Raw genomic sequence first — 20,126 nt, 5'->3', positions numbered from 1 at the left:
TTTCTTCCAATCTTCTTCCACCAACTCTTCTCCCTGGTCTCGGATTCTGCCGGTCATTTCTGCCAATTCCATATAGTCCATTCGGGTCTCCCTCTTTCCCATGCCGCAGCCAGCCAGGTTTTTTCCCTTTCCTCCCACCCGTTAGGTTAGGCTCTCTGACGTTGCTATGGACTTCGGTTGGTCGCCGTCAAGGGGCCTGGTAGGAATTTTTCCATTTGGCAGACTGGCTCCAGCCACTTGGTTTTCGCCTACCTCTTAGCAAACCATCACAACTCCTTGGTATTGGCGGTTAGGCATTGATAGGGGTATTGTTCTATTGTTATGCAGATGAAGGGGAGGTAGGAAGCGCCATTACCTTCCCCCAATCATAAGGGTAGTCCGGTAAACGATTCCGGGGGGCGTGGCCTTGTCCTAAGCCTATGGAGGTGTGGGCCCACGGCACGCCCCCAAGGGTTACTTCGGAGGGAGCTCCTAGTTGACGTGCCTCAGCAGGACTCCCCCTACTGGTGGTTAACCCTTACCGGTCTTCAAGCAAGCGGGCTGAAGCTGGTTAGTTGTTAGGACCAATGCCTAAGCCAATACCGCTCAATTCCTGTAATCAATAAAGTTGTGGCCTAATTTAACCCATTAACTCGATTTCTTGTGTCTTGTGCCTTTATTTCATAGAATCATAGAATCATAGAGTTGGAAGAGACCACAAGGGCCATCGAGTCCAACCCCCTGCCAAGCAGGAACCACCATCAGAGCACTCCTGACATATGGTTGTCAAGCCTCTGCTTAAAGACCTCCAAAGAAGGAGACTCCACCACACTCCTTGGCAGCAAATTCCACTGTCAAACAGCTCTTACTGTCAGGAAGTTCTTCCTAATGTTTAGGTGGAATCTTCTTTCTTGTAGTTTGGATCCATTGCTCCGTGTCCGCTTCTCTGGAGCAGCAGAAAATAACCTTTCTCCCTCCTCTATGTGACATCCTTTTATATATTTGAACATGGCTATCATATCACCCCTTAACCTCCTCTTCTCCAGGCTAAACATGCCCAGCTCCCTTAGCCGTTCCTCATAAGGCATCGTTTCCAGCCCTTTGACCATTTTGGTTGCCCTTCTCTGGACACGTTCCAGTTTGTCAGTGTCCTTCTTGAACTGTGGTGCCCAGAACTGGACACAGTACTCCAGGTGAGGTCTGACCAGAGCAGAATACAGTGGCACCATTACTTCCCTTGATCTAGATGCTATACTCCTATTGATGCAGCCCAGAATTTCTGAGGGAGGAGGTGGGAACTCGCCATGCAAAAATTTGTACAGTCCTCACTGCTGAGCACAGTGCAACCAGTTTCCAGTCTTCCTTGTCACCTGAAAGGATGCTCTCAAAAGAAAGGACTTTAGGTACTCATGGCTAAGAAAGGGCTTTAGGTTGTGTTTGGTATGAAAAGCCTGCACTTTCCCCTCCTGAACTGCATCATTCAAAGAAAAAAAGGGAGATACTTTCAATCTTACCTAGTAGTGAAGAATATTGCAAGCACCGGCGCCTTGAAGCGTGTGACCAGGACAAGTCAAACAGCAGATTCTCTTGGTACCCGAATCCTTTGTAGCAGCAGTTTTTCTAAGTGAAGAAGAAAAAGTTAAGGCATAAGCCTTCTTTCTCCCACTGCCCCGCCTCAAAACCCGGAACTCGTCATGCGATTAGCTGATGGAGCTTTTGTCAATAGAGAGCAATCTAGCACTTGGCACATGGGTTAGAAGAACAATTTTGTAGTCATCTCCACCCACCTTTTAAAAAACGGAGCATTAGCTCAAAGACATCCCCATTGTTAGAGAAGGATAAGATAACTTTGCTGTTTCCTTCACGGGAATGGGGATGGTTTTGTTAAGGAAGCCCTAGAAATCTTGAAGCATTGAGTTCTAAGATTTTTGGCTCACCCACATTCATTATCCTTCATTCTTTCTAGACTCAGGTTCACGTTTTTCCGATCTGTAGCCAAGCAGGTTTATTATTATTATTATTATTATTATTATTATTATTATTATTTGCTTTTTTGCCCTGCTGCTTCCCCCATGAAAGCCCACTCTCTAATGCAAGAAAACCCAAATTTCCATTTGTTCTGGTTAGCACGAAAGAGCTGGTTTTCCTGGTGAAAGTGATAAGGCAAAAGGGGGGGGGGGGACACCACTCAGACACAGACCAGGAAAGTGTGGACCCAGAAAGTGTAAATGTGTAAATGAGTCCTTAGTTTAGGTTCAGTTGTTGTTGTTGTTGTTGTTGTTGTTGTTGTTGTTGTTGTTAATTGATATACCACCCCTTTATCTGTTGATCTTAGGGCAGTTCATAACATAAATATACAACATAAAAAACACAAAATACATAATAAGGATTAGGACAAACACAAACCAATACACCCCACAACACATTTCAAAAGGCACCAGATGTCAATAAGCCAAAGACCTGGTTGAAGAGGAGTTTTCGCCTGGTGCTGAAAAGCGTATAATGAAGTTGCCAGCCAAAACTCTCTGTTTTAAGAGCTCAGTTTAAAACTAGAGCACCAGTTTGGATCTTCTCAATGGGGGGGAAGGCATTTTGCAGAGTACCATATTTTTCGCTCTATAAGATGCACCAGACCATAAGACGCACCTAATTTTTGGAGGAGGAAAACAAGAAAAAAAAATATTCTGAATCCCAGAAGCCAGAACAACAAGAGGGATTGCTGTGCAGTGAAAGCAGCGATGCCTCTTGCTGTTCTGGCTTCTTGGATAGCTGCACAGCCTGCATTTGCTCCATAAGACGCACACACATTTCCCCTTACTTTTTAGGAGGGAAAAAGTGAGTCTTATAGAGCAAAAAATACGGTATATCACTACATTAAGTGCTGTACAGAACTTTATTCTAAATTCCTTCTCAGCTAATTGTGGGAAAAATAACTCACTAAAAGGAACTAGTGTGGAACTAGCTCTGGATTCACCAATAGTGAATGTTTAGCAGGTGATATTGTGAAGCTTAGCAGCTGATCACATTGCAGTGTTTAGCTGGTGAGTTATTGTGATGCTTATCTGGTGAGTTATCATGATGTTTAGCTGGTGACTTATTGCAATGTTGAAAACCAGGTATCGCCTAGCCCTTACACACATTGTGATTCGCGATATATTGCCAGCTCAACTATTATGAAACAATTATCACAATGTGAACTTGAAACCGGTTTTGGACGATATAGAGTGGTACCTCGGTTGTCGAACATAATCTGTTCCGGAAAACCGTTCGACATCCGAAACATTCAACAACCGAGGTGCAAAGGGCGGTCGGGAAAGCCAATGGAAAAGAAAGAAAAACAGGCAGCGGAAGCCGTTTGACTTCCGAGGCGCGTTCAAAAATGGAGGCAATTACTTTTGAGTTTTTGCCGTTCAGGTTCCAAAACGTTCGGCTTCTGAGATGCTCGAAAACTGAGGTACCACTGTATTGGTCAGACCTCACCTGGAGTACTGTGTCCAGTTCTGGGCACCACAGTTCAAGAAGGACACTGACAAACTGGAACGTGTCCAGAGGAGGGCAACCAAAATGGTCAAAGGCCTGGAAACGATGCCTTATGAGGAACGGCTAAGGGAGCTGGGCATGTTTAGCCTGGAGAAGAGGAGGTTAAGGGGGGATATGATAGCCATGTTCAAATATATAAAAGGATGTCACATAGAGGAGGGAGAAAGGTTGTTTTCTGCTGCTCCAGAGAAGCGGACACGGAGCAATGGATCCAAACTACAAGAAAGAAGATTCCATCTAAACATTAGGAAGAACTTCCTGACAGTAAGAGCTGTTCGACAGTGGAATTTGCTGCCAAGGAGTGTGGTGGAGTCTCCTTCTTTGGAGGTCTTTAAGCAGAGGCTTGACAACCATATGTCAGGAGTGCTCTGATGGTGTTTCCTGCTTGGCAGGGGGTTGGACTCGATGGCCCTTGTGGTCTCTTCCAACTCTATGATTCTATGATTCTATGATATATTGCCCAGCTCATGTACCTAAACGTTCATGAATTGCATCATCTCTGCTGTGGGGTTTTCTAAGGGTGAAAAGTTGCACTTCAAATAAGAGGAAGCTACTTTTTCCTGTTCCACTTCTTGTACACCATGCACGCTCTCCGTTAAAGAGCTAGGAGCAGCCAGGTCTTACCTTCTGCCCTGTTCTTACCTCTTTGTTTACATTTGGGCTGGACGAAGGACTCTCATCATCACAAGCACAGCTCTGTTTTAATTCAAAGAATTTTCAGCTGGGTGTTAGTATCCTGGGTCACGTGATCCTGACATCACACGCGAGATCATTTTGGAGGTGTGGCTTATGTTCTATCCGACAATACACTACTAGAGGTGACACGTCAATGCTTGGAGCAAGAGAGGAAGGGGGAATGCCAAATCCTACTGGGGAGCTGCCCTAGCTCAATGGCAGAGAGTCTGTTTTGTATGCAGAAGGTCCTGGGTTCAAACCCTGGCATCTCCAGGTAAGGCTGGAGGAGACTTCTGGGAACGACTAGAGGGACAAACCATCTGATTAAGTGCAGGGCAACTTCCTACACTACAGCAAGCAAACAGAATCTCTTGGAAGGAAGCTTGCAGTGCAGAACACTGTAAAACTGGGATGGGTAAGTTAGCCAGCGAGGGATGCAGGTGGCACTGTGGGTTAAACCACAGAGCCTAGGACTTGCTGATCAGAAGGTCAGCGGTTTGAATCCCCACGGCGGGGTGAGCTCCCCTTCCTCGGTCCCTCCTCCTGCCAACCTAGGAGTTCAAAAGCACTTCAAAGTGCAAGTAGATAAATAGGTACCGCTCTGGCGGGAAGGTAAACGGTGTTTCCGTGCGCTGCTCTGGTTCACCAGAAGCGACTTTAGTCATGCTGGCCACATGACCCGGAAGCTGTATGCCAGCTCCCTCAGCCAATAAAGCGAGATGAGTGGTGCAACCCCAGAGTTGGCCATGACTGGACCTAATGGTCAAGGGTCCCTTTATCTTTACCTTTAAGGTAGCCAGCAAACCCCAGATGTTGTCACAATTCTGCTTGGGTTCACTAATTTTGCAATAATAATAATAATAATAATAATAATAAAATACCTGACAAAGAACTCCACACAACAGTCCTTCAAAATGCTTCTGCCTGAGTGAGTCAAGGGCAGCTAAGAAGCAAGACGTTGTAAGGATTGATCAGAAGCTATCCAAATTATACAAGAGTTTGTCTTCTTTAGCCAAAATAAAAGCAGTCCACCAATATGCGTACAAAAATGGTGGGATAACCAACCACATATATATAACCAACATTCTTAAGTCTAATTAATGCATGAAGGGGTTAATACCATAGAGTAAGCTGTGCTGTCAGGCTTAGTCATGTCACTTCCCTTACCTTGGGAGGAAATAGGTCAGGCATCCCCAACCTGCGGCCCTCCAGATATTTTGGCCTACAACTTCCATGATCCCTAGCAAACATGACCAGTGGTCAGGGATGATGGGAATTGTAGTCCAAAACATCTGGAGGGCTGAAGGTTGGGGATGCCTGAAATAGGTAATCAAGCCTATTGTTCCCTGTGCAGACTACCTTAGAAGCTCAGCATGTGAAGAGGTCTGAGCTGGTTGCTCCAGCTTAGCTCTCACCAGTCAATCTTGACTTCCTAAACCAATAAACTAGGAACTTTGTAAGTAAGTTATGTTTTACTGCCTGTGCAACTTATCTGACTGATGTATGCAAAAGCATATGAATCCGACCTTTGAAGAGTTTGTAAGTAAACCAATTTTTAACTCACCAAACATGTAGTCTTTTCCTATGTTGTGCGGAGAGGGGAATTTTGGAACTCCCTTGGAGAGGCATATTTTAAAGGTCTAACAATCTATATTTCCACACTTTACTTTGCTACATATTTTGTGACTTTAAATCTCTGCCGGGATTCTCTCATCAAAGAGTACTTGCCCCAAAGTTGGACGTTAGTATTCAGAAATTCATATACATATATAGCACCAACAATAACAGCAAGTCCTAAAGAAACTGAGGCAAAGCCACAACAGACCTTGGGACCACTTTTACGTAAAAAAATAAGGACAGGCAAATGTTGATTTCTGAGCGAGATTCAGAATAGACACCAATGATATGCCTCTATTAACATTATTAATAGAGGAACTCTGCATCAGGTTCTCCTAAGAGGCAGGAGGAAAAGTTGTTTGAAGCACAAAAATACACTTGGACAGTATCTAAAGCGATAGATAAAAAAAAAATTGCATCCTCCAAGCAGCAGCATTTGAGGCACAAATTCTCAGATGTGTTCCAGGTCACAGCTGGGTAAGGAGTGTCAGGTTGTTCGGCCTTGTTACTACATTGGGCTCCAATTGGATCCTTCAAATCGCTCCCAATGCATGGACACTGAATAATTTCTACCCATTAATAAGCACATCTCTTTGCACAAGTCGATGCTCTGAGATTTTGTACTTCTCCGAATTTTGCAATATGGTTCTCGGCTCAAAATGAAAAACAAAACACCAAAATTTGACGGTTATTTTAGGAGAAAACCCAGAGTGAAGCGAACACTCCCATTTTCATGCAGGCAAAAGAACACATGCCAGCTGCCCTTAAGTCACGGAAAGAGTAACTTCAAGCGATACTTACTGCTCTGCTCTTTAGCTTTCAGTTCCAGCACCTGGCAAGTGCGTTTTAAGTTTATATTTACACTCCGGAGGTTTGTTTGCTCAGCGATGCTCTCTTCCAGCTCCCTTTGCAAAGACCTTGCTTCCAGGCTGGCAGCGTGAAGGTCGTTCTCCTGATCCTTAGCCTGCGGGAGCAACAGCAAGTCAGCAAAGTTTGGAGGGAATCCCTTCTAGACGGCTCAGCAGACCTCACACAAACAAAAGCCAAAATGCCTTTGCTCGCTCGCTCCGGAAGCAATGAACTCCTGATCTGCCGCTTCATATATATATAGTTTTAACACTCGCAGGTTCTGTTGGTTTTCTCTGAGCAGACGTATGTGTCAAGTCGCTTCTTTCCTGCGTAAGGCGCTTAAAAGCCACCAACCCTTCCTCTCAGCTTAGACTTCCTCTGCATTCAGAATTTTGCAAGTTCCAGCGAATGCACAGGTTCTGCTTTTCCCCAAACACACAGGATGCACTCTACAAGGGCTACCTTGCCAGCAACCGCAAAGGTCAGGCCCTCTAGCACTTCATAGATGAAGATAAAACCCTTGTTCTTATTCCATCACCAAGAGACCTCTTCCCCAACACGGCATGTTGAAGCGTTACCGTTATCAACAGATCAAAACTATCTCAGCAGCTGCATTCTGTGTGAAGCAGGGAAAAGACAGCAGGTTGTGTCCTACCTATGCTCTCCAAGTTCACATGTATGTGCACTGAAGTTGTGATGTGCCATGCATGGTGCTGACCTTTAAAACCCTAAACGGTCTCGGTCCTGTATACCTGAAGGAGCGTCTCTACCCCCATCGTTCAGCCCGGATGCTGAGGTCCAGCACCGAGGGCCTTCTAGCGGTTCCCTCATTGTGAGAAGTGAGGTTACTGGGAACCAGACCGAGGGCCTTCTCGGTAGTGGCACCTGCCCTGTGGAATGCCCTCCCTTCAGATGTCAAGGAAATAAGCAGCTATCCTATTTTTAAAAGACATCTGAAGGCAGCCCTGTTTGGGGAAGTTTTTAATATTGAATGCTGTATTGTTTTTAAAGCTTGATTGGGAGCCGCCCAGAGTGGCTGGGGAAACTCAGCCAGATGGGTGGGGTATAAATAATAAATAAATAAATTATTATTATTATTATTATTATTATTATTATTATTATTATTATTAACTCCCCCGCCTCACCCCTGGGCCCAAACGTTGGCAAACGTTGGCGATCTTCAATGGGATTCAGATTCATTGGAAGGACTGTAGTTCAGTGATAGGAAAACACCACCTTGTCTGTTCATACGTTCCTGTGATCGGAAGGTCAGAGAAGGTGCTCCTGACACCCAGCCCATGCAGGCGCTGAAGACGTGGGCTGTACATGGGTGTACGGAAATCCTTTACCTTCACCTTTTTACCTTTTAAAGTTCAAACTCAGCATAGGCAGCAGAACTCTGGCTTCTGCTGCCTTTAAGAATAGGGCCATAGCTCAGTTGTAGACCACCTGCTTTGCATGCAGAAGGTCCCAGGTCTATTCCTGGTAGGGATGGGGAATAAGACTCCTACCTGGAACCTCACATAAGACCATGCCAGACAGTGGAGACAATAGTGAGCTAGGTAGACCATTGGCCTGACTCCGTATAAGGCAGCTTCCTATGCTTCCAGAGGCACTCAGGGGGCACTAGAGTCAGCTGCCTTTAAAGAAAAAGGAGAAGGAGGGAGTAGCTCTAGTCCCACCAACACCACAATAAGGACCTCAAAACAGGGGATGCTGAATCATTGCACACACATGCAAAGTAGGATATGGAAATCCAATTGCTACTCTGTAATAGGCTTGGTCTCTCTTGTCTCTGCCTTAGTTTTAGGCCTTCCTTCTCTGAGGCTCCAAACAAGACAATGTCCTCCACATCCTGCTCTTGTCCTCCAAAGTTGTCCTTCTTCCATCTTCCTGTATGCAAAGTCTTAAAAGCAAGAGCAGCACTTACCCGCTTGCTGGCATCCTCAAGTTGTTGGGTTAGCTCTTGCAGTGCTGATCTCAAAATGCCTCCTTCTGACACAGTGTCCTCTTTCAGCCGTCTGGCCAGCTCCAGTTCATGCTGCCTAAGGGATATAAGGCAAGAAGAGCTTGAGGGCACGCAGGGGATTTTAGAGCAGCACTGCTCAGAAATGGAATTGCTTCCTCTTCAAATTCTGCTTGATGGTATATGGCCAGGCCAAACCTAGAAGCATTGTTGGGTACACCTGCCCATCTCCTACACCTGTGCAGGTCCACGTTCTTCTAGCTCCCTTACTCCTACCAGGCATCTTTTCTCTGTCACCACTTAGAAGTAATTGGGCCCATGACACACAGGGACTCATTTGTCCCATTCAACAGAGTCGAATCCCTTAGGCACAAACGCCAGATTAGCAAAGGGTTTCAGAATTCAAGCAATTTCCAAAGTAGGGGGGGGGGGGATCAAGCATTAACGTCCCAACAGATCTTGCTTCTCCATTAGGTTTCTGGGGAGCCCTAAATCTAGCACAAGGCAAGACATGTCTTTGTTCCTCCAGCTTCAGCTGAAATTCTCTCTCACACAACTCTCACATACCCAGCCCTGCTTGGCCTATTGTTCTCCATTCTAGGATAATAAAATCATAGAGTAGGAAGGGGCCCTGAGAGTCATCTATTCCAATCCCCAGCAATGCAGGAATCCTGCCTACAGCCATTCTTGGGTGGGCTCCAACCACCAACCTTCTGGTTAACAGGCAGACATGCTGACCCATTGCTCCATGATGTGGCATCTAGCCAGGTGAAGTGAGAAAAAAATTGTCTCTGTTGCAACCAGATGCATCAAGCTAGGGGACTGAGATGTCTTTGGCTCCCTCCATGTTTGTTTGAAGGGAGCCCAGCTCCCTCCATGTTGAGGGGGCCCAGCGCATCACAGCTTTAGCTCCCGGCTCTGCCAGAGCACTCATCCTCCTCCAGAGGATGTGATGGCACACACATGTGATGCATGATGTCACACATGAGCAACGTACAGTGGGCCACTTCAATCATGGAGGCAACCTGGTGCCTTGAAGGTGCAGGTGTTGGATACTTAACTGAGCTGCCATGGTCATTAGGTAAAGGTAAAGATACCCATGACTCTTAGGTCCAGTCGCGGACGACTCTGGGGTTGCGCGCTCATCTCGCTTTATAGGCCGAGGGAGTCAGCGTTTGTCTGCAGACAGCTTCCTTGTCATGTGGCCAGCATGACCAAGCCACTTCTGGTGAACCAGAGCAGCACACGGAAACACCGTTTACCTTCCCGCCAGAGTGGTACCTATTTATCTACTTGCACTTGACGTGCTTTTGAACTGCTAGGTGGGCAGGAGCTAGGACAGAACAACGGGAGCTCACCCCGTCGCGGGGATTCGAACTGCTGACCTTCCAATCAGCAAATTCTAGGCTCTGTGGTTTAGACCACAGTGCCACCTGCGTCTCTGCCATGGTCCTTACCTTGACCTATTTAGCAAGCCTCCTCCTACAGATCCTAACCTGACAAATACAGGATCACTGCTTGCGTAGGGATCCAGGGGTATCATTCAGACTGAACCCCCCCCCCCGGGACTCACAGCAACACACACACACACACACACACACACACACACTACTGTGAACAAATCTGTTTTCTCTCAATTTCTCATTTTTCCAGTAGTAAGTTTAGTTTGCCACATTTTTGCAGGCTTGCAATTAAAAACCAGGAACACTCATGTGCAAGTTTCTCAGCATTCTGTTTCTTCTAACACACACACACTTTCCTATGCAATTTTGCCTTATTTACACCTCTTCTTGCAAACCATTTCCCCCAGTATAATGCACTTTTCTATGTTCTTTTTGCCGGTACACACGGCTTTCCCCCTGATGTACATATATTTTGGTTTAAGAACTGCATTGCAAATCTCAAAGGACGTCTCTGTGTTTCGGTTTGCCTGTTGCTTCAGGAAGTGAAAGTTGCAATCTGAATCAAATTTCTGCCCCATCCCCAACACGCACATACTTTAAAAAAAAAAAACTAAAAGAAGGAGAAGGGAGGGGGGGGAAATAACCTGGATGAAAGTGCTTTCTTCAAGTGCAGCTGCTCAGTTCTCATCCTCCTCAGGTTTCCCGCCATCTTTATCAGCTCCTTGTCCAATGAGTCCTTCTGAGCTGCCAAGAGATCAAGTCTCTGAAGCCAGAGAGTTCTTTGCTTCACCAGATCTTGCTTGAGCTCCTGCATTGACATTTTAACAAGAAAAAGAACCCAATACGGAGTGTTCAGAAGAAATACTTAGCAAAATGAATGTTTGACGACACCAGATTGAACTTAAAAGGTTATTAGTAAAAAAAAGTGTAAAGATTAAAAAAGATTAATATTTTAAAATATAAGGAAATGTAATTATATCAAGATATTAAGATTATGATAAAATCAAAGTATGACAGAGGGAAGGAATTTGCTGATAGAATATATGATCTGGAATACAGGGAAGGGAGGTCTGGGGAGGTCGGAGAAACAAGTTAATGCAAAGAATATAAGGAGACAAAAATTGTTTTTATTCTTTTTTATTTTTATTTTTTTGTATCTTTTTTGCTGTCTTGTGTTTGTATGTCGTTGTATTTTTCTATTTTTTGATGTGTTACGTTTTGTTTTTTGCTGCTTTATATTTATTGTAAAACCCAATAAAATATTATATATATATAAAAAAAAACAGAAGAAATGCTTAGCAAGCTATTAGCTATGAATGTGTGCTGGTTTAACCTGAAAAAGGCCCATTCCCATTTAAATTTGGATCAAATAGAGACGAAAATTAACCTGAATGTAGTAATAACTGCAAAGTAATGCCTTTGTTCTGCTTTCACTTTTGTACTTGCTCACTGGGAATTATTTTGCTGGAATGGTGGGTGGGGAGAGACAGACTGCGGTCCCTATGTTGGGGGATGGGGAAATGAAGTCACCTCTCACACACACACCCCTAAAATGTACAGTATTGCTGCAAAGGTCCTTAAGAAGAGGCTGGCGTGCATCCTGTTAGCGAAGCCACTTAAATAATTGTTATGTACTGAGTTGAATAGGATCCAAAATGCAACAGTCTGATTGGTCCTAGAACAATAGGATTCAGAATGCAGCAGTCTGATTGGTCCTAGAACAATAGGATCTAGAATGCAGCAGTCTGATTGGTCCACAGGAGCCACCCAATCCAGCTCGAGGTGGAAGTGAATCCACAACCTGATTGGCCTACAGGAGAATCTCGGAATTAGCCAATCACGTGGGGCCCATTGTGTAAATAAGGTACAGTCATACCTCAGGTTGAATGTGCTTCGGGTTGAGCGTGTTCGAGTTGCGCTCCGCGGCAACCCAGAAGTAACAGAGGGCGTTACTTCCAGGTTTCGCTGCTCGCACATGCGCAGACGCTCAAAATGACGTCCAGAACGGATCCTGTTCACATCCCGAGGTACCACTGTACATAAAGCAGTCATTTTGGGGGAAATTCCATTCCTTCTCACCACTATGAGCTGAATAAAGAGCATGAAATCCACTCTCGGCTCTGAGTATATTTCAATAATGCAGGGTCCAGAGAGAGGACAAAATCTTGTTAGGACTTTCCAATGCTCAAGTGGATGAAAAATGGCACATAGTTTGAGGAGAAAGCAATAGAAGTCTTGTCTTTCTTACTTGAGGCCTCATACATGGCAGGGAAGCATTCAACCAAATGTACAGAGGAAAAACTCTCTCAGAACTACACAGCCAATCAGGGCACATCCCGCTTCAGCTCTGGCAGGGTCCTAGAGTCCTCCCACCTCCTTCCCAAAGCCATGTTAGAGCTTTCCCTGCTTTGGGGTGAAGGTGGGAGGGCTCTAGACCCTGTCAGAGACTCATGCCTCCTTCCCAAAACCCAGCGCCTCACTTACGCAGCTTCGGGATAGCAGCTGAAGCGGGGGCAGGGGGGGAGGTAATTTTTGGCCTTGCACGAGTGCCACAGTACAGTGGTACCTCTGGTTGCAAATGGGATCCGTTCCGGAGGCCCGTTCGCAACCTGAAAAGAACACAACCTGCGTCTGCGCACGCACGGGTTGCTATTTGCCACTTCTGCACATGTGTGTGACGTCATTCTGCGCATGCACAAGCAGTGAAACCCGGAAGTAACCCTTTCCGGTACTTCTGGGTCGCCACGGGACACAACCTGAAAATGCGCAACTTGAAGCAAGCGTAACATGAGGTATGACTGTACCCAAGTCTGCCACTGTCGGAAGTGCCAAGGCTCTCCATTCACTTAAATGGAGGGGTAACCCCCCCCAAAAACCCCAGCCATCTGGGGTTGCGGCGCTCATCTCACTTTACTGGCCGAGGGAGCCGGCGTACAGCTTCCGGGTCATGTGGCCAGCAGGACTAAGCCGCTTCTGGCGAACCAGAGCAGCGCACGGAAATGCCGTTTACCTTCCCGCCGGAGCTGTACCTATTTATCTACTTCCACTTTGACGTGCTTTCAAGCTGCTAGGTGGGCAGGAGCAGGGACCGAGCAACAGGAGCTCGCCCAGTCACGGGGATTCGAACCGCCGACCTTCTGATCGGCAAGTCCTAGGCTCTGTGGTTTAACCCACAGCACCACCTGCATCCCTGTGAAAGCATCCCAAAGAGGGATATTTTTGTGCCAGTACACATCCCTGCAAGCTTTGCCCAAGCCCTTGTAATTCAGACAGTAGGGAGGTGTCCTAAAGCACCCTTTCTAGCCATTCAGTAACATTTACCATTAGCTTCTTCTTATGGGCTTCTTGCATATTTGCCTCAAAGCCCTCTGCCTGCAGGACGGCTATTTCCTCCACTCGAGAAAGTTCTTGCTTCTGTAAAGAAAAAGGTCACGTCCCATGAACTTTTACATCTAAACGGTAACACGCTGTTATGTACTGAGTTGAATAGGATCCGGAATGCAGCAGTCCGATTGGTCCACAGGAGCCACCCAATCCAACTCCAGGTGGAAGTGACTGATTGGCCTACAGGTGAATCCCGGAATTAGCCAATCACGTGGGGCCCATTGTGTAAATAATGCATATAAAGCAGACATTCTGGGGGAACTTCCATTCCTCCTCACCACTATGAGCTGAATATTTTCGATGTGGAACCTTAGCAACGAGAGGCTATTTGCTTCTTTAAAAGAGTTCTGTGCAGTGCCCGTGAAGGAATAGGACTGTTTCAAAAGGACTAAGCCGCTAAACCAGTGTTTCTCAACCTGTGGATCCCCAGATGTTGTTGGACTACAACTCCCATCTTCCCTGACCGCTGGTCATGCTGGCTAGGAATGATGGGAGTTGTAGTCCAACAACACCTGGGGACCCACCAGTGGCATAGCATGGGTTGTCAGCACCCAGGGCAAGGCAAGTAATTTGCGCCCCCTAACCCGGGGCAAGGCAAGTAATTTGCGCCCCCTCCCCGCTGCACTGTCCCTCCCCCAGATAGTCCCTCGCTCTCTCTCCACACCGCACCGCACGCCTGGCACCCTCCCCTCCACAGTGGGTGGCGACCCGGCGGCTCGGATCGGATTCGCACAGCCAGCACTGCAGTGAGAGAGAGTGAGTGAGCCAGGTAGGGGTAGAGAGCTGCGAGTGCGAGCGCCCCCCCCAGATGTTGCGCCCAGTGCGGCCGGCCCCCCCTGCCCCCCCACGCTACGCCACTGGGACCCACAGGCTGAGAAACATTGCGCTAACAGATAAGCATACATATCGGCAGCTATTATTTCCCTACCTATCAAAAGCCTATAAGCAAACATATGTGGTGAAGAATCTAGATTTCTTGCACCACTCTAAATGCTTCTTTCAGCACTAACATACTGTGGATAGCTATGAATCGGCATAAGAAGAAAAGGATTTGCAGAAGGGAGGATGAGAAGAAGCATCAGGTTCTGAGATGAGCAAAAGCTTTGGAATGGTTTTGCAGTCTTCCATTTGCTATTTCACCCACAGTCTTTTTCCATACCAGTTTCTGAATGGTGGCCTTGAATTTTTCTCCCACTCTCTCCGGCCCTTGCAGGAGCAGCAAAACCTCCGCGTCCAGCGATTCATCCAGTGCAGTCCATTCGATTCCAGAGACCTGCATAGCAAAGCAATCAGAAAGGGGCCATATGATACAAGCTCAACCATCTGCCAAGTCTCTACACGGGCAGCTAAGATCAGGAAGAAGGAACTAGACAAAATAGCGGTCAACTGCAAAGGGGATTCAGATATTTAATTTGGCACATCTTACCTGAGTCTCAACACTGGCCAGAGGCTACCCTGGGCATAAAACTTTGATCCAAGTTGTTCTGGGAAAGTGCATCTGTTTGGCTGGATGTCATTTATTTATACCGCACCACCAGTGTCCCTGGCACTTCGCAGAGTATGTGAAGGCAGGTCCCTGCCCCGAGAAGCTTCCAATCTAAAACCCAGCACCAGGGGCGGGGGCAGTGAAGGGAGAGGGAGCAGGGGAGCTAGATGCAGTTGTATTAGCTGCATGCGCAACTAAATGCTTATTTAGAAAGGTGCACTCATTATCCAAAGGCACAGAAATGTGCCAGAGATATGTGCAAAAGTGTGACAGTCTGGAAAACAGCAAGGTAGTGGTCTTTGTCTCGCTTCCCAGTCACATCAGGGACATCCAACTCCCAAGAGACTGCAATCTACTCCCAGATTAAAAAATTAGCAGCAATCTACACATTTTTGGGGGAGGGGGGAACCTAAATTGTCGAGCTTTTTTGGGGGGCAAGCCAAAGTTGTTAAGCTTTTTTCGGGGGGGGGGGGCAAGCCACAGTTGTTTACCTTTTTTGGGGGGAGACTGCAAATTCTTCTGCCATTTTGGGGGGGTGGGGGTGGGTTGCACGACATTGATTGAAAAACAAGAAGTAATCCCACCAACGGTAACTCCGTCTTCCGTTCTTGAAATCGTGCATGAATACAGGAAGGAGCTGCTAGGATATTTCCGTTCCACCTTAAAAGGGAGCAGGATGTTTGTGTCACAGCCTGCGTATTTCCTGTTTCACAGGATGTTTCTGTTGTGTCTTTGTTTTCGTTTCTCTCTCTGTGCTGGAACACTGAAGCAGGCAGTCATGTTTTCTTTGTTCTGATCAACGCTGAATAAACTTGTAAATAATGCTCTCCTGAGTGTATCTTTCGCTGTGCATTAACTGCTGATAGAGCGTGCATCAGCTCTGGAATGTGGCAAGCTATTTCTGGAGCCCGTGTCGCTAATTGCTGATACAGCGTATCTACGGGAGATCGATGGACGTCCGGAGATGATGTGGAGTCATGATGGACTTTGTCTCCCTGGCAGTATCCCAACAGGAGCAAGGGGCAGGCCCAGCGGAGGAAAATGAGCCCGCGATCGACTTATATCAACTGGGGGTTGACCTGTCGATCGCAGTCCACCAGTTGGACACCCCTGCATTAGAGGAACTGGCTCTGGGGAACTAAGGGGGAGAAGCAGATAAAATACAATTAAAAACGCCCACCTCTGCTTGCTCTTGGGCAAGCTCCAGTTCGCAGTGCAAAGAGTTGGTCCCTTCAAGGATGCTGCTGTTGAATTTGTAGATCAAGGGGAAGTTGAAGCCATTCCTAGCAGAAGGATGGTCAAAGAATTAAATCTGCGAAGCTCCAAGAGCGTCTCTCATTATAAGGGCGCTGAATCTCGCCCCTTGGAGTGCAAAAATACTCACGAAATCAACTCCTGCTGCATTTGCTGGATGTTGTTCACCAGTTTGTTCTTCTCCACCCGCAGGGTCTGCAGAAAAACACAAAGCTCTCTCAAGACACAACCTTCAAGCAACACCCCCCCCGATAAAGGACTCCTCTTCAGTCTCCAGCTCCCAGACAAATTATGGCAACTGTACCTCTATTACGGAGGTGTATTCCTTGAGGGTAGACTTCAGCTCCTGAATATCCAGGTCCTTCTGCACAGGTGGAAGTGTTTGAATTAGAAATACAGTGGTGCCTCGCAAGATGAAAAGAATCCGTTCCGCGAGTCTCTTCGTCTTGCAGTTTTTTTCGTCTTGCGAAGCAAGCCCATTAGCGGATTAGCGCTATTAGCGGTTTAGTGGCTATTAGCGGCTATTAAGGGATTAGCGGCTATTAAGGGATTAGAGGCTATTAAGGGATTAGCGGCTATTAAGGGATTAGAGGCTATTAAGGGATTAGCGGATTAGCTGCTAAAAGGCTTTTAGCGGCTTAGTGGATCAGCTGATAAGCGGCTTAGATCAGCTGTCAAGCGGCTTAGCATCAGCTGTTAAGCGGCTTAGGGGCTGGGGAAAAAGGGGGGGAGGGGAAAACCCCCGCAGAACTCGCAAGACATTTTCGTCTTGCGAAGCAAGCCCATAGCAAATTCGTTTTGCGAAGCACCTCCAAAACGGAAAACCCTTTCGTCTAGCGGGTTTTCCGTCTTGCAAGGCATTCGTCTTGCGGAGCACCACTGTATAGGACCAGAGAGAGAGAAAGAGAAAGAGAAAGAGAGAACGAGAGAGGGAGGCTAAAGGCATTGAGACAATTTCTGAAGCCGACTCCATACAAAAAAAGCATTCCAAACAGATTGACCTAGTTAAAAGAAAATTGTCATGGCCATGAAAAATGAGGGACTGATCTTTTTAATAAGGCAGTGAAAATGCTTGCTTAAAGGAGCATCAACAGCTTTTGATGGCTGATGGGTACTAGCTTTTGCACACACATTGTCTCTGTAAGGATATCTAGCCATTTGGATGCATCTGGGACCTGGATTAGAAGTCTGGCTTTTCCATCTGGCTAGGAAAGAAGCGCTTTGGAAAACTGCTGCTTTACAAGCCAGCAATGCATCCAACGATCTCCCACGGTCAGTTTGTACATTGGAAACAGATACGGGATTGCAGGAGGAAAGAGATTTGGCTCACATTTTAATGCAAGCCGGCCTAATCTACACTTCCTCAAACAATACGTGGACCAAAACATCTACCTGCCAACAAATTCACACGTCTTCAATTTTTGCGATCCAGTTTTGCAACCAAAAAATGTGCAGTGAATTCTACATGTTAGGTGAAGGGATGCCGGCGTTAGTGAAAGTAACATAAAAATGCATTGAACTGAGGGAAATGGCTTGCAAAAATGTGCACCTTGGGCAAAACGGTGTAGAAAAATGTGTGTATTAAGAGAAATGTGTATGAAAAAGTTGCAGATTAATTTTCATGAAGGCTTAAAAATTAAAAAAAAAACCCCAGAAACTAATGCAGAAATTGGCAAATCGAATTCAAGTCTGGAAAAATGAGAAACTAAAATTGAGAGATCTGACTATCCCAAAAAAAGACTCTGTAAGTCTCCAGGTCTTTTTTTGCAGAAACTTTTTTTGCTCAAACTTTCTGCTGCTCAGAGGAGTCCAGAAAATGGCTATTCAGTCCTCTGCATTGAAGATGAGCTTCCACATAAAGTACTTCCAGGAGATTAGCCCAGATGACACAGCATTGCCCATTCTGGTTGGCCAAAAACATGGGGCAAAGATGTGCCTTTGCCTTGAATGCACTCATTTGGGATCCCGCTTGTTCTATGACATTGCCAATGAACATAGAGAGAGATCCAAATGAGGCCTACAAGGACAAGTTCTGCCTTCTGTCCAGACAGCAATTGGATGCTTGCACCCAGTTTAAAGTTTTAGGTGGTGCAGGAAGGAAGAGAAAAATGCAGAATATGTTGACAGGAGACGGGAGATTCCTATCTGCAGGTTTGTGAGCACGCTCTGAACTTAGTTCTACATTTGGAGTTCAATCCCTAGTTTGAACTACACGCCTATTTTTCAAAGGGCCAGGTAAAGAGGCTGTACCTCAATACATCCAATGTGCTTGCAGAATGAGACTTTTCAGGCAAGTTTAGGGCTTCATTTGCAGAATACCAACCTGACCCTCAAACCCTTGTGTCTCTCTTTGTTTTTCAGAGAAAAGCAAAGGAAAAGTCCAGGACAGATTGTACTGCAAAATCTGAAACAAAGCCTCTGGCAGTTTACTAATATTTAGGTTAAAAATGACACTGTGTTATGTACTAAGCTTGGATCCTAGAACAATAGACAAGTAGGATCCTAGAATGCAACAACTGATTGGCTTGCAGGAAAAGACCAATCAGGTTCCAGGAGGAAGTTAATCAGCCTGTTAGGCTGGTAGGATCCTAGAATGCAACAACTGATTGGCCTGCAGGAAAAGACCAATCAGGAGGGAAGCAGAATCAGCCAATCAGACGGGACTCATTGTGTAAATAATGTATATAAAAGCCTGGGGTTTGGGGGGGGGGGCAATTCAATCACTGTTTTACAAGCTGCAATAAAGAGCATGAAATCACAACAGGACTCCGAGTATATTTCGCTTTGCATGACGGACATGTGGCCCACCTGTGGTGGCTCCTTAATGTAAGGTTAGGGGAGGGTGGCATTTCCAGAGAGGGATGAGCTTAACCCTTTCCTTATCCTTGTCACCCGCAATCCCTCCATCCCTGCTCTCCATCTCAAGGAAGCCAAGCTCAGACGCAGCAAACAAGTTGTTTCCAACTGCAGAAAGGCTTGCCAACACCCACCCTGCGCTTCCATAATCCTGGAAGATACTCCATGTGGGCCAATTCATGCCCACCATTATTTAAAACACCCCTGGCATGCAGGGACATGTGCCCAAATGGTGTGTTTTTACATAATTCAAATCAGCTACAGGTGCTTGGAGAAGGAACAAGTCAAAGCTATGCAAAACAAACGTTCTGGAGGGGAAGCAGAAGTTTGCATGGTATGCTCCTGGCATTTTCAGGCTCGTCGCTTTATGCAGAAGATTGTACACAGAGCCTGCATTCTCCTGCAGCAACCAGATCCCCTTCTGCCACTCTGAAAGCTCAGCACTGGGCACAGTCAATCTAATTCGCAGCTTGCCCAAGTAAAGATGCCAACTGGGTCATAGGGCAAGGACAAGGGAGACCTGCAACAAGAATGCTGCAGCGTGCTCCAACCAGTCACACCCACTTTCAGGATACGCCATGCACCACCCTCTTTTTCCTCCCCCAGCTCCCACTATCAGCATTCTGTACCCACTAAGCATACTCTGACCTCATTGTGTGATTTGGGTTTTTTTGTACTACTGTAGCTTGCAAAGCCAAAGGATACACCTTCCTTGCACATGGATGATGACGTTTTGGCCAAATAGAAAAAGGTGGCATTCAAAAAATGAGTTTGCAATAATAATAATAATAATAATAATAATAATAATTTTTTATTTATACCCCACCATCCCTGGGCTCAGGGCGGCTATCACCAGTAAAATTACAAGAAAAACATAATAGGGGAAAAAACAATTTAAAATATAGGTTAAAATGCAGCCTCATTTTAAAAGTAGCCCATGTATCAAAACCGTAAGGGGAGGGAAAACATAAGGGTCAGACTGAGTCCAAACCAAAGGCCAGGTGGAACAGCTCTGTCTTGCAGGCCCTGTGGAAAGATGTCAAGTCCCGCAGGGCCCTAGTCTCTTGTGACAGAGCATTCCACCAAGTACTGAACAGGCCCTGGCCCTAGTTGAGAC

General features: G+C 46.2%; 1 protein-coding gene across 1 annotated transcript in view; it reads right to left on the bottom strand.

Annotated features, from left to right (window-relative positions):
- IRAG2 (inositol 1,4,5-triphosphate receptor associated 2) overlaps positions 1-20,126 on the bottom strand; it is a gene marked incomplete at its 5' end in the record, with an annotated part of 58,848 nt that overhangs the window by 24,340 nt on the left and 14,382 nt on the right. Inside the window, 11 exons of the mRNA XM_083401194.1 lie at positions 1,494-1,599; positions 4,144-4,215; positions 5,076-5,137; positions 6,613-6,820; positions 8,591-8,705; positions 10,674-10,837; positions 13,351-13,443; positions 14,573-14,686; positions 16,080-16,182; positions 16,284-16,348; positions 16,458-16,517. Of these exons, the coding sequence (XP_083257320.1) occupies positions 1,494-1,599; positions 4,144-4,215; positions 5,076-5,137; positions 6,613-6,820; positions 8,591-8,705; positions 10,674-10,837; positions 13,351-13,443; positions 14,573-14,686; positions 16,080-16,182; positions 16,284-16,348; positions 16,458-16,517 (1,162 nt within the window). The remainder of the gene's footprint in view (positions 1-1,493; positions 1,600-4,143; positions 4,216-5,075; positions 5,138-6,612; positions 6,821-8,590; positions 8,706-10,673; positions 10,838-13,350; positions 13,444-14,572; positions 14,687-16,079; positions 16,183-16,283; positions 16,349-16,457; positions 16,518-20,126) is intronic.

The sequence above is a fragment of the Podarcis tiliguerta genome (genome assembly GCF_965153285.1).
Source record: "Podarcis tiliguerta genome assembly, chromosome: 10".
Classification (NCBI taxonomy): Eukaryota; Metazoa; Chordata; class Lepidosauria; order Squamata; family Lacertidae; genus Podarcis; species Podarcis tiliguerta.
Note: the sequence above shows the minus strand (reverse complement) of the source record. Positions and strands in the feature narration are given on the sequence as shown.